Here is a 15770-nt window from a genome sequence, read left to right as displayed (position 1 = left end):
GCGTTTGGCTCACCTTCTCGCCGGCCACTGACGTGACTTCCTTCCAGTGGGCGTCTCCTGTGAAGGCTGCCGTCGGCGTCAAGGAGGTCGGCTTCCTTCAAACATCCTGCAGAACCGTCGCCGCCTCCGTTGACAAGTCACGGCAGATCGTCGTCGTCCTCAGATGCCGTTCGCGCAAATCCTGGCTGTCAGCTGGATAATGACAGCGAAGCAATTTGATTGGACAATGAGAAATTGAACCCTGCTTACTGAAAGGGGATACGTCATAGAAAGACTATACTAAAAAATGTGAAAAGTCATAGACAGGCTATTATTTTGAATATTTATTTAAAAAATAGAACCTCCAAATACAATTGCCAAGGGGTGCATCACTGACAAGACAGATTATAATATTACAAAAATACATAAAGAGCACATAAATGCAAGGTTTTAATGTATTTTGCATTTGTTGAGTGTCTAATGCAGGGGTGGGCAATTCCGGTCCTCGATTTGAGAGGTTACCCTACCTGATTCCAATGAACAGGATTGTTATCAGGCTTATGCGGAGCATCCTGATGAGCTGATCATATGAATCAGCTGTGTTGGAGAAGGGAAACATCCAAAACTTGCAGGACTGCGGCCCCCGAGGACTGGGTTTGTCCATCCCTGGTCTTATGGTCCTAATGTATTGTTCGAGTTAATTTTCAAAAAGAAAAATGTGGTTCTGAAATAATGTTTTAAGTATTCATTCAATCATTATCTGTTCTGTACCACATTCAGAGATGGGCAGTTCCAAAATCAATGAAAAATATCTTCAGGGGATCCCTCACAAAAACAACAAGTAGTACATAGCTAGAATCTGTGAATTATTTTTAAAAGGTACTGTGACGACGCCAGTCAGGAAAAGGGGGAGTGGAATTCATTTGAAGCAGTGCTGTCCTTTTGATATGTTCAAAAGGAAGCAGCTTTGCGTCTCTCTCTGACCTGATGATGTAATCCAACAAAGGTTAAAGGGGAAGTCATGGCTCAGCTTACGAATGTCATATGACCAAACTCAGTAAACGAGTGAGCCGTGATTGGTCGTTACTTGAACCCTGAGCAACTGTGATGTCAATTTCAGTCGACAGAATGTGGCAAAATGGCCGCACCGTGAGATGAATAAAAACGAGTGGATTTTGCTGATGAATTTGTGTTCAACAAAATGCAATATTGATCAGAATGCCATTATTGGACTCGTTGATGTGAATAGAACATATTATTACTGTCCTACAAAAAATACTTAGGTCCATTTTTGTATTTTGTATTTATTTAAATTTTTACATTTATAGAATGAATCTGAATGCAGACGTCCCAAAAATGTAAAAAAAATAAATCAATAAAATGGACAGAAGTGTTTGTCACAGAATAGCGACCATATGATTATATTGAAATATTTGACTAAGAATTTTTGTCTTGACTTCCAGATGAGGCTTATTAACTCGTGTGTGTGTGTGTGTATGAGAGATTTCGGGGGATGACGGCCACACATGCCTGCAGTGTGTGTGTGTGTGCGTGTTGTCGCGTCGCCTTTGACGCAGGCCAGGCGTTGAGTTGTAGTGTCGAGTATCACGCGGATGCATAGCAACGCAAAGGCTGCCTATAAATAAACTTCCACGGTCCGTCTATTTCCAACCTGCTCACTCTGGAGGTTTGGACTTACTTTTTCCTCCACGCATAATTTGAGCCGATTATTGATGGAGGCATCAATCAATTAGCATCATACTCAAGAATGGTGTCGCCCAAAGTACAAATGATAAAAAAAAATAAAAAAATAAAATGTGGTAATGGGTAACATATTTTTAGCGGAATTTTAAATGACCAAGAAGCTAATATGGGAGAAAAAACAATCCTCTTTTCCTAGTTCTAGTCAACGCTTATGCATTAAGGTTCGCAAATGCAAAATCTGACTGTGCTTAATCAAATTGACACTGTAAAAATACAGCACATATTGTAAAGGAGCTAAAAAAAAAATATTTTTAAAGACCTGTTGCCCTAATTCAGTTCGGCACTCGTTCATCATATGAGATTTGATGGCGCTTGACCACATTGAGGACTTTAAATTGCAGCACAGCTAGCAGAGGAGAGAAAAAAAAATCTCTTCCCATAGTTTTAGCTCTTAAATATGAGCTCTTATGATGCTTGAGCACAATATGGAGGACTTGATATGGTAGAGACATAAGCACAAGGCGAAAACTGATCTCTTCTCTTGCGCTTTTAGGACTTGTGTATCAATGTTGTTATCTCTCTTTCAGTCATTTTCTACTATTGTGCTCACCAAACAACCAATAAACTCAAATATGTAAAAAAAAGAGAATTATTTTCTATATGTATTTCACTTTATTAAAATGAGCATATATTTATTTCCTCTTAAAAAAAAAAGGCTCTTTATGATCGTAAAATCCTTTCGAGTCATTGGGATTATGTTGCGTAATGTCGATTAACATATGATGGTTTATTATGACAATATGTCAAATGAAGCCCACCTTAATTGAATGCACAACCTGCAGAGGATGAACATCGCTTCAAAGCACATCCGGAACAGGAACATTTGAACTTTGATTCATCGTTGACATTTCACTGTTCAGCTCAACAATTGCATCAGTCGTGAATCGTTTCACACACTTTCAGGGTCCATTATAAGACACGAATGAGAATTAAAAGCAAAGTTCGGAGCGCTCGTAGCATCCGGTACCTTCAGCGCACGCTGCAACGTGACATCCCAACAATTTTCAACAAAGTCATCCTGGACTTGGACAAACGTGTCCTCAATGTTGCCCATCGTATGCTTGAGTTTTGTTCTCTGGCCAGCAAGATGCACGTCCGCCAGCCCTTTTACAAACAATATATTTTTGTTTTGTTTTTTTGCCAGAGGTGGGAGGAGGTCACAAGTCAGGAGTCAATTGCAAATGTTGATCTTCAAGTTTCAAAGAAGTCCCACGATGGGGGGGGGGGGATAATCAAGTAAGAGGAGTTAAGCGATTCTTGGGTTCGGCAAGTCACAAATGAAGTTAGTACAAGCTTGCTCAGTCACAACATATCCCTTAATGTGAACTCTTATCTCAAGGTACCACTATATTCACCCATTTGCCACTTCACGCTCGTATCTGTTTGCCAAACTAGCACATTTACGCTCTCATTTGTTTTAATGGTCCCAAAACCAGTCTTGGTCTTTTTTTAAATGTTAACCAACTACAACAGATTGAATGTTAAGAGTACATATTTTGCTTTGTTGGGGACCCTCTTTGCCTCTTCATGCAAATCGGCAGGGGTTCACTATAGTTTAAGTGGAAGTCAAATCTAGTTGGGCCTTTCAAAAAATATTAACCAAGTAAGTCCTAAAATTGTCAACTGAAGTCCGATTTGAGTCAAGTCATGTGACCGCAATCCCCAACCTCTGGTTCTTCCAGTTCCCCTTTCTCCCGCCAGGTGGCGCTCACGTGAAAAGTCTCTTCTGATTGGTCACCAGCACAGTCTGGCTCTCGCGTCGCCGCTCCTTCTTTCGCTCCAGCCGGACCCTCCAGCAGACGGCGCTGGAGGCCAGCAGCGCCAGTCCGGCCGAAAGCAGCACCAGGCCCAAGTAGGAGATGGTGGATCCGTGCGAGTTGAAACTGTACGCCACCGCCGTCACCACCACGCCGGCGATCAGGACCACCACGCCGAACGGCACCGTGCAGCGGTAGCAAGACAGCTCGGCGCCGCCCGTCGCCGCCGCCAGCTGGACCTCGTTGACAAGGGGGATGCTGACCGTCGTGGAGACGACGGCGGGGCCTTCGCCCACACAAGGTTTCTCCGAGCTCGCTGGGGTTTTCATGGCGTCCCGAGCACCGTCTTCAGGCATGGCACAGTCCGGCGGGCTCAGGTGGTTCATAGGCGATGCCTTGTCCTCAGTCGGGTCCACCTGCCTGTGAAGACCAATGTGACATTCGTTAATTACGCATTTACCTAAATTTCAAGTCATTTTGTGAGATTTTAAGATGGGCGAGTGCTGACTAGAATTAGGAGAAGAGATCAAAAGTGCCAAGTAAGAACACATTTTCAAAATAGGACATTTTTGCCTTGTTTACTGCTTCTATACAAGTCTCCAACAACACACCCAGAATTCTGATGCATAAGTGTGGACAAGAACTTGGGGAACAGCTAAAAAAAAAGAAAAAGTGGTGCTGTTATTTCATGTTGCGTACGAACGTGAAGTCAAGTTTATTTGGATAGGCCCTAATCCCCCCCAAAAGTCTGAAAGGGCTTCACAAGCCCACAGTTGACAAATACTCGCTCCTGATCTAAACACATGGACTCTTTACAATGTGTCCAAATTAAAAGCAAATGATCAAAACTGGACAATTTTGCTCTATAAACTCCAAAATCCTGAGGCCCAAGTGTGGACTAGAACTAAGAGAATAAATCAAAAGTGTCATGACTCTTTTACACAGTCTACCAAATAAAAACAACATTTTTGCCTTGATGTATAGCTTGTTGTCTCTTTCGGCTCTCTTAAATTCTGTAGCATAAGTGCTGACTAGAAGTAGGAGAAGAGATCCAAAGTGGCACTGACTCTATAATATAGGCCAAATAAAAACAAATCCTCAAACCTTGATTGTTGCTTGTACAAGCCTCTAAAACTCTCCTAAATTCTGCTGCATGAGCGCTGACTAGAACTAAGAGAAGTCATCTTTTTTTTTTTTCCTGGGTTCGCATTGGCTCGAGTAGAGTTTTAAATCATTTTGACTGTGATCAACCACCATCAGATCGCTTATGGACGTGTTCATAAAAATGTAATCCACGAGTGCTGACAAGAACTAGGAGAGGAGATCATTTTTCTTCTGTGGTCAAACACCGTCCGAGCTTACAGAACACCGCACTCCCCGGGAATGTTGATGAACTGGGCCTGGAAACGTTCCGGAAGCATGTCATAAACAATGAGCGGGCTCCCACAGATGTTTGTTGTCAGAATTCCCTGCGAGGCGGCGGCTGTTACGCCAACGGAGGTTGTGCTACGGCGGCGCGGCGAACCCACGTAACCCCCGGTCGCATTCCGGGCCGCCTCCCGACTCAGGCCGAATGACGCAGGAGCCGCGAGGCCAGCACGAGCTGAGACATTCCCCGGAGAGCGCGGGAGATGACATTACGGCCTCGGCTACGAGCGAGCTGGAGTGAGAGGCCGGCACACCAAAGTTCAACTGCAGCGTCCGCAGATGTTTCGTTTTTGGTTTTCTCTTCATATTGCAAAATGCGACTGGTGAAATTCTGCAGCTGGCTGGGATTCATTATCCAATTAGTTTCACAACATTTCCCCCGTGGTGCACTTATTTCCGCTGCTTGATTAGTTCCAGGGCCAACTGATGAGTTGTTATGTTAGGGTCAGTGTTGCAACAGTTAACTTAAAAAAGTAATCAAACTACTGATTACTCCTTTAAAAAGTTACTTGATGGATTACAGTGGCTCCCGAGCAGGCGATAAGCAGTGGGCCGCCTTGCAAGTAGCGGAAATCTTAATAATCTTGAATAATAAGGGATTGGTTGGCTCTATTTGAAAACAATTGATATATATATATAATATAAACAACAAAATTGGGAAAAAAATTAGCGAATAGCTGAATTCATGTTTTTTTCCGCTACCTCAGATTGCAAATGTGATGTGTAACACAAATCTTCATTGTTCCTATGTGACAGTGACAATAAAGTTCTATTCTATTCTATTCTATTCTAATCCAGTGGTTCTCAAATGGGGGTACTTGAAGGCAATCTAGATTACGCTAGATTTTAAAATAAATTATAAAAGCAGCATCAATGCAAAAAATCCTTTACAAATAATTATTACATTATGTAGATACTTCAGGAAAATCTAAGTTAGTAAAATAAAATGTATATTCAGTGGGGCTGTTCAATTTGTCCTAAAAACTCAGTCCCCTCAAACCAAAAATGGTTTGACCCAAACTGTCATATGCCATATGTAGGATCATCTCTCAATTATTTTAAATTTTGATTTTAAATTAATGATTTCTTTTTTAGAACAGATCTTTACTGTGATCCCAAAGGAGGACACTTAATAGTGATCATAATTTTTATGTGCATTTTCTTTTTTTAAATAGTCTTTTGATTTCCAAATAGTTCAAGAGAGACCACATGTACAAATGAAGTTCAAAAGTTTAATAAATCAGACAACGATGCCACCACACTGTTTTGTTTTGTTTTGTTTTTCCAACCAAAAATGTTTTTCACTGGTTAGGGGGTACTTGGCTGAAAAAAAAAACTCACAGGGGGTAGGCCCTTCATCACTGAAAAAGTTTGAGAACCACTGTTCTGTTTTATTCTATTCTAATACTGCAGTACTCTTGATAATGTTCTCTGCTCATTGTCCGGATTAAACTTTTCCCTTCTTTGCTCATATGCATCAATTTGTCAAAAAAACAAAAACGACTAACTCGTGAGATGGTTTTTGTTGTTTTTATTTATTAATTTTTTACTCGTGATGAGTAGGCTACATCCCCACCTCCAGAACAAGGAACAATTGAAGCATTCAAACAATAAGTCCATGTTGGAGCTGTTAGTTCATTGGAGCAAATAGTGTAGCAAAAAGCTTCGATATGTCTGACCTGGAAGTCGAAATCCATGTCTGGAGTCCAAGTGTTCCTCTGCAGCCTTCAAATCTGCGCCGTGAATGACGAGAAGACGTGAGTTCTTGTGATCAAAGTGCACGTTGTGGCTTCGCGTCTCATTCATGAGCACGCTGGCCGCTCTGAGCTCACACTGACGTCACGATGCTCTTCCATTGACAACACAGCGCATGTGTCAATTTTGACACACAACACACATGTATACTGTGTCCGGTCCGGCATTACAAAAGAAGAGCATCGTCAGTGCAGGAAAACACAAAGTACGTTAGTTTTTTTAGGGTCATTCCAGAGTTGGAGGATGTTTTACGTCCCACCCATAAAATAAAATTTAAAAAAAATCCTCAAACAAAATACTAAAATAAATGCGAAATGAATATACTAAAAAACCTCTGCTATATTTTATCGTACTTTGTTTTTAATGCTTGTTTTTAAATGCTGCTAATTTGTTTTTCACCCTCAACTGCATGTAGCACTTATTTTTTTGAAATATAAAGACATTTTATTATTATTATTATTATTATTACAAGTTTTATTATTGAAATGTGCAGTTTCTGAGTAAATTTACTGTCCTGAGACAAAAACCTAAGAGAAAAGAATGCTTGAAATTTGTTTTAAAAATACCAAATATTTCTGGAGTACCTCCTAGAATATTATTTTTCTCTTGTTCCAAGACAAAATTGAATCTCAAATAAACACTTTTTTATTTTTATTTTTTCTTAGTCTTTTTTATCTTTTCTTTTTTTGTAGTTTTGTTGTTGTTGTATTAATTGTTTCGTTGCTGTCTCTTGTAACTGCGGGAACATTTCATTTATTAAACATAATTTTTCAAAGATGGAAAGATAAAATAAAAATGGTACCATTGCTTTGTAAGCTAAGCTAATCAAGCCTTTGGTAGTTTATTGCCTATGGTTGATGAATTTGAAGCAGAAAATTAGAAAATTGAAGGTTTCTTTTTCAAGAATTTTGAAGCCCACATGTCCTCCAATTCTGGAATGACCCTTAATGTAATGAAGAGATTTTTTTCTCTCTACTTCATTTGGAGAAAAATATATATCATGAGCCAAAAAAGATGTTGGCAACTTATTTCTACGGGAAGTCAGATAAATTACATAAATCATTTTCCTAAAAGCTTTATACAAGTAAACTCATCATAGATGTGCCGCACATAATTTTTTACAAGTAATCATAACATTGGAGTAGAAAAAACTTACCAAATAAAATTCAATTTCTGGGGCATTTGATGCATCTTACTGGACTCACACCCTTGCAATGCTTTTATTTTGAAGTCCAAATGTAATATCCGTTTTTCGTGCACTCACACGCTGTACTTGGACTTCTGCCATAGCCTAGTGGTAAAAGTTGAAGAACTAAAACTCATGTGAAATTTACTTAACATGCTTTTTGTTACCGTCAATCATGTTCAAAGTCAAGTACCTTTTCCATCACTTATATGTTTATTTTAATCGAATGTAAAATGTTAGCCACGTTATGTTACTACAATGCGAAAACAAACGGAATTTCTAAGATTACAAACTTCATAAATCAGAGATGGTAACATTTATCTTTGGTACACAAGCGCCCAAGGCCGAGAAGTCATTGTATATTATACCTTCCACAGTCATGGTTTCATGAACTCAGATGCACACACATAACAACATATACAATATACAATAACATATACCATAACAACTCATAATACAAGCAGAAACAAATCTAATCTGTTCATTAATCATTAATGACGTCATTTCCGCGCTTCAGAAATTCCATCCTGGATTGCTCAACACACACTTTGAAGTCTCAACACAATTTGACCCATCACTGGTGTAATGCGGTAAGAATGATCAGAAGCACAGTATCGCGTTCATCAAAATTCTCCCCTCGAGTGGGTGACAGGAGTCTGGCCCGTGGTAGCCCCGCCCTTGCTTTATAAATCACCTCGATGGATTCCGGAGAAGGAAAGAAGCAGAGCTAATAGGAAAAAGCCTTTGCCTTTATTTTGGTGGATTGTGAGCGGAAGCTGGCATCATAAGAAGCGCTGCTTGTCAGTCGTGGTCATGTCGTCGTTGAGCTTCACAGATGACGACTTTCGAGCCGCCTGGAAGGAGCTGGACGAGCCGCAGCTGGACGGAGGATGGCAGCTTTTCACCGAGACCATGGGCGTCAGCATTTACAGACTTCTTGAGCAGGTTCCTCATTTGCCAGCTGAAATGAAACCGCCATTTGTCTTTGCACTACCGGTTCCCGACGCGCCCGCACCATAAACACTCACGGTGTCCCAACCGGAATGAATTAAAAGCCACAGTGTTAAAGTGTCACTCATATGCCGATTTTAAGAGATGGCTTTTATTAATTAAGGTGAGCAATCAGTTTGATTGAGCAAGGTGTTATATCATGTTTGTTGCGGGAGGGGGGCGGGGGGCAATTTTAAATTCCAATTATTTCCAATTAGGTTTGGTTATACTTAAAGAAAGCAGGTGAATATTATCTCCCGAATTGCCTCCACCCCACGCATAGTAAAATATACATGAAAACAAAACAAAAACACACACACATTAAGGAAAACTAAATTATTGCACACATCATTTCATGAAATGCATCTCCAGAAATCAGTTTGTGAGTGCACTTGAAAATGTATTCATTTTTTTAAGCAAAATGATGCATTTACTATAAAAACAGGAGAGAAAAAACCTCATTGTGTACTAAAGAGTACATTTACCAAAAAGTGAATACACAATAAATAGGGACTTTCTGCCATCTAGTGGTGGAGCACTTTATTTTTCTACCTGTCGCTACAGCATCAGTTGCTGGCAGATAAATGAACAGAGTTACAGCACTTGACGATGATGATGCTTGACGTCGCTTATTTCTGCACAAAATTGCTATTAAACCTCATCAAGTGCAACACTGTGGTGGTTAAAGTTCATTCATGTTTACAGTTTCCTGCAGCCTCAACGTCACGCTGGATCACAAAATAATCTCTGGTCTTAATCCCTGTCATGCACTTTGGGATTAACTCATTCACTGCCATTGACGGCTATAGACGCCAAAACGTCATTTAAACTATCTCTATTAGTTTAACATTTTTTTCTACTTTTGCTAACAAGAGTATGAAAACCTAGAAAAAAAATATTGTAAATTTAGAACAGATATAAAATTTGTGATTAATTGTTAGTTAACTAGTGAAGTCATGTAACTAATTACAATTTTTAAAAAATTGCCTGACTGGTCTAATTAAAAGATATATATATTAAAAATAAGGGGTGTTTAATCGTAATTAATCGCATGATAATTTTATATATCTTATAAATGTACAATAAAAAATTATAGTTTTTTTTTATAGAAAATGACTAACTAATAGAAATAGTTCACATGAATTTTTGACGTCTTTAGTCGTCAATGGCAGTGAATGAGTTAAAGGCAGTACGGTGGGGCTAAGTACCAGACCAGCCACAATAGCTGAAAAGACCACATCAAAATGTTTTTGAATATAGTTTTAGCCCACAATGTATATAAAAAATAGTAACAACTCTGTACAAAAAACTGTAACTGTATACTGTTTAAAAAAAAACACATCCAAAACCATTACTTAAAAATGTGCTGTTTTGCAAGGAGTCGCTTTACACGAAGGACTTGATTACAAGCCAAAACGGTCCCGTTTGTTTTCAGGAAACGGGACTTTATGAGTACAAAGTGTTTGGCTCGCTGAGCGACTGCAAGGCGGAGCTTTGCGCTGACGTCTACATGGACCTGGCCTACCGCAAGCACTGGGATTCCTACGTCAAAGGTAACGCCACACCAAGTCTCTCGTCCCCACTTCCGCCTAAAAACATGCGCGTGGTTGCATACTCAACTGTTGGCATTCTCTCTGTCTTCATGCCCGTCTGCAGAACTGAGCAGGTAAGACGTAGCGAGTGTCTTTGCTCACGTAGCCTCGTGGAGATGTAGATGCCCGTTTGTTGCTCCGCCTCCCTTACAAACTGCTGCAATTAAGACACTGACAGGTCAATGAAGTCATATTTATTTTATAAGAATCAGAATGTTCATTTCAATAATCATCTTCATTGTCCCTAAAATTAAATGTTAAAAATAATTCATCAATCACTTATTTTCCCAAACACTTAATATTAAACATGTCAACTAATTCATTAATAAAATTGTCATTTTTTTCCCTAAAATATAATACTGATAAAATAACAATTTGTTAACCCTTAATTATTTCAAAAACATATTCAAAAAACATATTAATCTATCATTAATTTCACCTAAAGCATATTAAAAAACTAGCAAATAATCTATCATAAATTTCCCAAACTCTTAATATTATAAAATGACAACCAATTATTTAATTAGTTTTTAATTTTCCTTAAAATATAATATTATAGCATTTAATTAATAAATTTTCACTAAAGCATATAAAAAGTATTTATCAATCATTAATTTTACCCAAAATGTTATATTAAAAACACAATTAATTGATTCATCGTTTTCTAATTTTCCTGAAAAGTTAGTCCATTTATGAATCAATAAAATGTCAAATTTATAAAATGGCAATTAAAATAAAGTATTTTTCAAAACCATACTATTAAAAAAATTACAATTTACTATTGTTAGTTAACTTTCCCCACGAAATATGTTAGTTAAAAAAAAAATGAAAGGGAGACAGTGTGTAAAATTTAGCACCATCCAGTGGTGAACTAATAATTCATTCAATTAAAAAACTCACTATTGAGTTCAATAATATGCCAATAAATGTTCTATCACAACAACCAACATTTTTTTTTTTTTTACATAATCGTAGGTCTAATAATTAACTAATTATATTACATCGGTCGTCCACACCTTACAGGAGGCTGACAAGTTTTTCCACCATCTTTCTGCAACGGATACCCAAAGTCGAATTTCACGAATGTAGTTAGCCTCTGGTGTTGTTTGAAGCTAGTATGGGACCAAATGTGTTGACTGCCGCTAACCTTCCGCAGCTGGGGCCTTCAGGCGGTCACACTGATTCCCGTGATTCGGGCTGCCACCGTTTGTCTCTCTCTGTTTTGCGTTCATTAGCTTTCACTAGCATCTCCCGCTAGCCGTTCTTGTTCGGTCATTCGCCGGAATGCTCGCTTGCTCATGCCAAATAATAATTGGTAGTCAACGTAATGTACGTGCTTAAAACATGTTGCATTTTGTTAGTTCACTCCTAGATGGCACTAAATAATACACACTGTATCTTTAATCATTTGTTAATTTTACCTAATCCATACAAACTAAACAATAAATCCATTAATTGGTCCCTAATTTCCCCAAAATGTAATATTAAATGAATACCAATGAAATGATTAATTGTTAGCTAATTGTCATAAAATTATGTTTAACTCATTCACTGCCATTGACGGCTATAGACGTCAAAAATTCATTTGAACTATTTCTATTAGTTTAATTTTTTCCCCACTTTTGTTAACAAGAGTATGAAAACCTAGAATGTTTTTTTATTGTACATTTGGAACAGATATAAAATGTATGATTAATCGTGAGTTAACTATTGAAGTCATGTGATTAATTACAATTAGTAAAAAAAATTAGGAGTGTCGGGCGATTAAAATCTTAATTAATTGCATGACTTTACGAGTTAACTCACGATTAATCACAAATTCTTCTAAATGTAAAATAAAAACAATTCTAGGCTTTCATACTCTTGTTGACAAAAGTGGAAAAACATATGAAACTAATAGAAATAGTTCAAGTGAATTTTTGGCATCTATAACCGTCAATGGCAGTGAATTAGTTAAAAATGATTCATCATTAGTTACCCCAAAACATATGATAAAATAAGCAGTTAATTGATCAAGTGCGTGTAGTCGATCCCAAATTGCGCTCTCCTTTTGCGAGTGTGCGCAGAGCGCGAGCATCTGTCGTTGACTTTGGCGTTGAGCAGAATTTCCCCGCCCCTTTGTGCTTGTTAGAACTGGTGGAGAAGGAGATTGCCGGCCAGCCGGCCATCTACTGGGAGGTCAAGTACCCCTTCCCTTTGTCCAACAGAGACGTATCCTTCCCCTCAAAACCGCCATCGTGCCTCGTCGCGTCCTCTGGTCCTTGCGGCGTCTTCCTTAACGCGCCGGCCGCGTTGCATTTAGTATCTGTACGTCAGGGAGCGCCGCGTGCTGGACGTGGACGGCAGGAAGATCTGGGTCATCCTGGCCAGAAGCTCGCCCGAGACGCCGTACCCGGAGAAGAACGGCGTGCTGAGGGTCAATGAGTACAAGCAGACGGTCGCCATGGAGGCTGACGGCAACGCCGGAACCAGAGGTAAACAGATGACGCAATTTGTGGAGGAAATGCACATGAATGACCAAGAGTTGAAAAAGTGGAGGGATTCATGCAATTGTCAAAATGTAGAATGTTGAAACTTAACTTATTCACTGCCACTGACGGCTAAAGACGTCAAAACTTCATTTAAACTATTTCTATTAGTTGAATTTTTTTTCCACTTTTGTTAACCAGAGTATGAAAACCTAGAAAAAAATATTGTACATTTAGAACAGATATAAAATTTGTGATTAATCGTGAATTAACTAGTGAAGTCATGCGATTAATTACAAACAAATTTAATCGTCGGACGCCCCTAATTTTTTATAATATTTTCTTTGTAATTAAAAAAAAGATCTTTAATTTTTTTTAAATAATCTTTTCTTTCTTTAAAAAAAGAAAAGATTATTAAAATTAATATTTGTAATCATCGCATTACTTCACAAGTTAACTCACAATTAATCACAAATTTTATATCTGTTCTAAATGTACAATAAAATATTTGTTCTAGGTTTTCATACTCTTGTTAACAAAAGTGGGCAAACATTTTTAAACTAATAGAAATTGTTCAAATGAATTTTTGACGTCTGTAGCCGTTAATGGCAGCGAATGAGTTAATAATGACTGATGTGTTCAATCAATGTGTCCTGTTCCACTTTTCAGTGTTCATGAATTACTTTGACAATCCTGGCGGGATGATTCCCACCTGGCTGGTCAACTGGGCAGCCAAGGTAAAGGAAGCACATGTTACCAATTTCCATACATTCAATTTGAAGTTAGTGCTGTCTAGGGCCAAGGTGTGTTTGTGAACTTTATCGCCCGCAGATGTGTTTCAGTGTGATGTCATCTCACTTTTGTTGTCTTGTTTTGTTTTGCTGGTCACCAGAGCGGCGTTCCCGGCTTCCTCACTGACATGAAGAAGGCGTGCGCCAACTATCCGCTCTACTGTCAGAAAAAATGAGGACACTTGATGGCATTTTAGTCATCAATGTGAGTGGCAGGGATGTGGGCCGTCTTGGGCATGATTGGTCGCCTTTGTATTTTCCTGCTGTCTTTTATTTACACACACACTCCACTCCTTTATGTGCAATCTGAACTTGTCATGTTTACGATCAAAATGACGTATGCAATGTAAATTATTTAAGTTTTTTAATGGGCAGATGTGAACGTTTGTTGTGTGCACAAATGATCCTGTTGTGAACCTCCCTGCTGATTGTCAAAAATTCAATGGCAAGTAAACAAATATTTATTATCATGCAGCTGCGTGTTTAATGAGATATTTTACGAATATCATAATGATGTCAACCAGGATGGGGCAAACTACTGTGCTTAGAGCTGATTGGCTGAGACGAGGAACAGATGGAGACAAAAACTAGACAGGACATCAAACTAAATCTAATCCAAACAAAGTCAACACAACAACACAAAAATGACTGTCATTTCAAGTTAAAGGTGAATATTTATTTTAGAAGTTGACGAGTTATTTGGATGAGAGAGAGAGAGAGAGAGAGAGAGAGAGAGAGAGAGAGAGAGAGAGAGAGAGAGAGAGAGAGAGAGAGAGAGAGAGAGAGAGAGAGAGAGAGAGAGAGAGAGAGAGAGAGAGAGAGAGAGAGAGAGAGAGAGAGAGAGAGAGAGAGAGAGAGAGAATAAGCAAATGTATGTGTAAGTGCAGTGTGGAGTCATTATCTCTAGATGGCGCTAATGTCTAAGGTGTGGACTTGCATTGCTCAATCATGCTGTTGAAGAAAACGGGAGATAAAAAAAATTATGTATAGTATGTAACTGGGGTGTGACGTTTGGGTGTTAATGTTTCTTGCACACTTTTTTATACTGTATCATAACATGGCAGTCAGAAAAGTAAAAAAAAAAACATGACAAAAAATACAACAAAGAATAAAATACTGAAACAGGTCAGGATTAGGGTCCTTTACTGTACCATTTGGGGGTCATAGGTCAGGGTCAAATGTTGAGAGTTTACCAAAGGAGGCTGTAACAAGATTAATCACTAGAAGTAGTCGAACTTTAAGGCGGAGGGCACCGAAGGACCTCTGACCTTTGGTGTGGGCAAGGAAGAATCGGAGATGTGTTGCTTTATAACAGGGACAAGACACGTGAGTGAATAAACATTGCCAGTTAGACAAAAAGAAATGTTTCCATCTGTAGTCCCTGCACTGATGGTAAAGCATGATGGTTATTATTGCCACAGATTAGAAGCAGCAATGACGTCGCTGTAATTGAATTAATTGCAAGGAACGATGTGAGAAGAAAAATAACAAATAGTCAGTATGCAAATTGGTGCAAGATACGGCACATGCAATTGTTGCAGAAGTAAGTACTGTGAAATAAAAGGAATCATATGCGAACATTCCGACACACACAGTTGGCGTGGTGCTGGAAATGCACCACGCGATATATATTTTTGTTGTTTGTTCGAAATTTTATTTTTCCCTTTTCTGGTATACTGTGACTTTTGGCGGCCTTTATAAACGAGTATGTTTATATATGTAATAGCACGCGTCGAGATGCGACAGTAGCGAGCGGAAACAAAAACCCGAACAGTTGATGCTCTGCATGTTTTCATATTTTGGAATGTCAGCTGGACGGCGAGTGCAAGACCAATTTATTTCTTGGCCAGCCTTCTGATTGGTCACGCACTCGCTGAATTGTGTCAAAGCTGAAGAACGCAGCATTCAACACCAAAATTCTCTATTATTATTATTATTATTAACCTCCTCACATTTTTGATGGGCTTCTCCTTCCACATTTCTCAATCCCAATAAAAAAAAAAAAATCGACATTCCATTTACAAAATTTCGGACACGCTAGGCCAAGGGTGACAAACGTA

At 38.8% G+C, this 15770-nt stretch overlaps 2 protein-coding genes across 2 annotated transcripts; one reads left to right on the top strand and one right to left on the bottom strand.

Moving 5' to 3' along the window:
• Positions 1-308: 308 nt before the first annotated feature.
• tmem100a (transmembrane protein 100a) lies at positions 309-6756 on the bottom strand. The gene is made up of 2 exons (XM_086095840.1): positions 6608-6756; positions 309-3920 (listed from the first exon to the last, which is right to left on the bottom strand). Exon 2 carries the CDS (start codon positions 3884-3886, stop codon positions 3452-3454), a length of 435 nt encoding a protein of 144 aa, XP_085951966.1. The 5' UTR covers positions 3887-3920; positions 6608-6756; the 3' UTR covers positions 309-3451.
• A 1677-nt stretch (positions 6757-8433) lies between these two features.
• pctp (phosphatidylcholine transfer protein) lies at positions 8434-14182 on the top strand. The gene is made up of 6 exons (XM_086079774.1): positions 8434-8814; positions 10295-10412; positions 12583-12662; positions 12754-12925; positions 13589-13656; positions 13812-14182. The coding sequence occupies exons 1-6, from the start codon at positions 8683-8685 to the stop codon at positions 13884-13886; spliced, it is 645 nt and encodes a 214-aa protein (XP_085935900.1). The 5' UTR covers positions 8434-8682; the 3' UTR covers positions 13887-14182.
• Positions 14183-15770: the final 1588 nt, after the last annotated feature.

This window comes from Leptonotus elevatus, chromosome 1 (assembly GCF_054856555.1).
Source record: "Leptonotus elevatus isolate MCC_2025b chromosome 1, RoL_Lele_1.0, whole genome shotgun sequence".
Taxonomy (NCBI): domain Eukaryota; kingdom Metazoa; phylum Chordata; class Actinopteri; order Syngnathiformes; family Syngnathidae; genus Leptonotus; species Leptonotus elevatus.
Note: the sequence above shows the minus strand (reverse complement) of the source record. Positions and strands in the feature narration are given on the sequence as shown.

Coding starts and splice junctions, on each gene's coding strand:
- tmem100a (XM_086095840.1), bottom strand. CDS start 3,886: ATGAACCACCTGAGCCCGCCGGACTGTGCCATGCCTGAAGACGGTGCT.
- pctp (XM_086079774.1), top strand. CDS start 8,683: ATGTCGTCGTTGAGCTTCACAGATGACGACTTTCGAGCCGCCTGGAAG. Junction 8,815..10,294: donor TTTACAGACTTCTTGAGCAG/GTTCCTCATTTG, acceptor GTTTGTTTTCAG/GAAACGGGACTTTATGAGTA. Junction 12,926..13,588: donor CGGCAACGCCGGAACCAGAG/GTAAACAGATGA, acceptor TCCACTTTTCAG/TGTTCATGAATTACTTTGAC.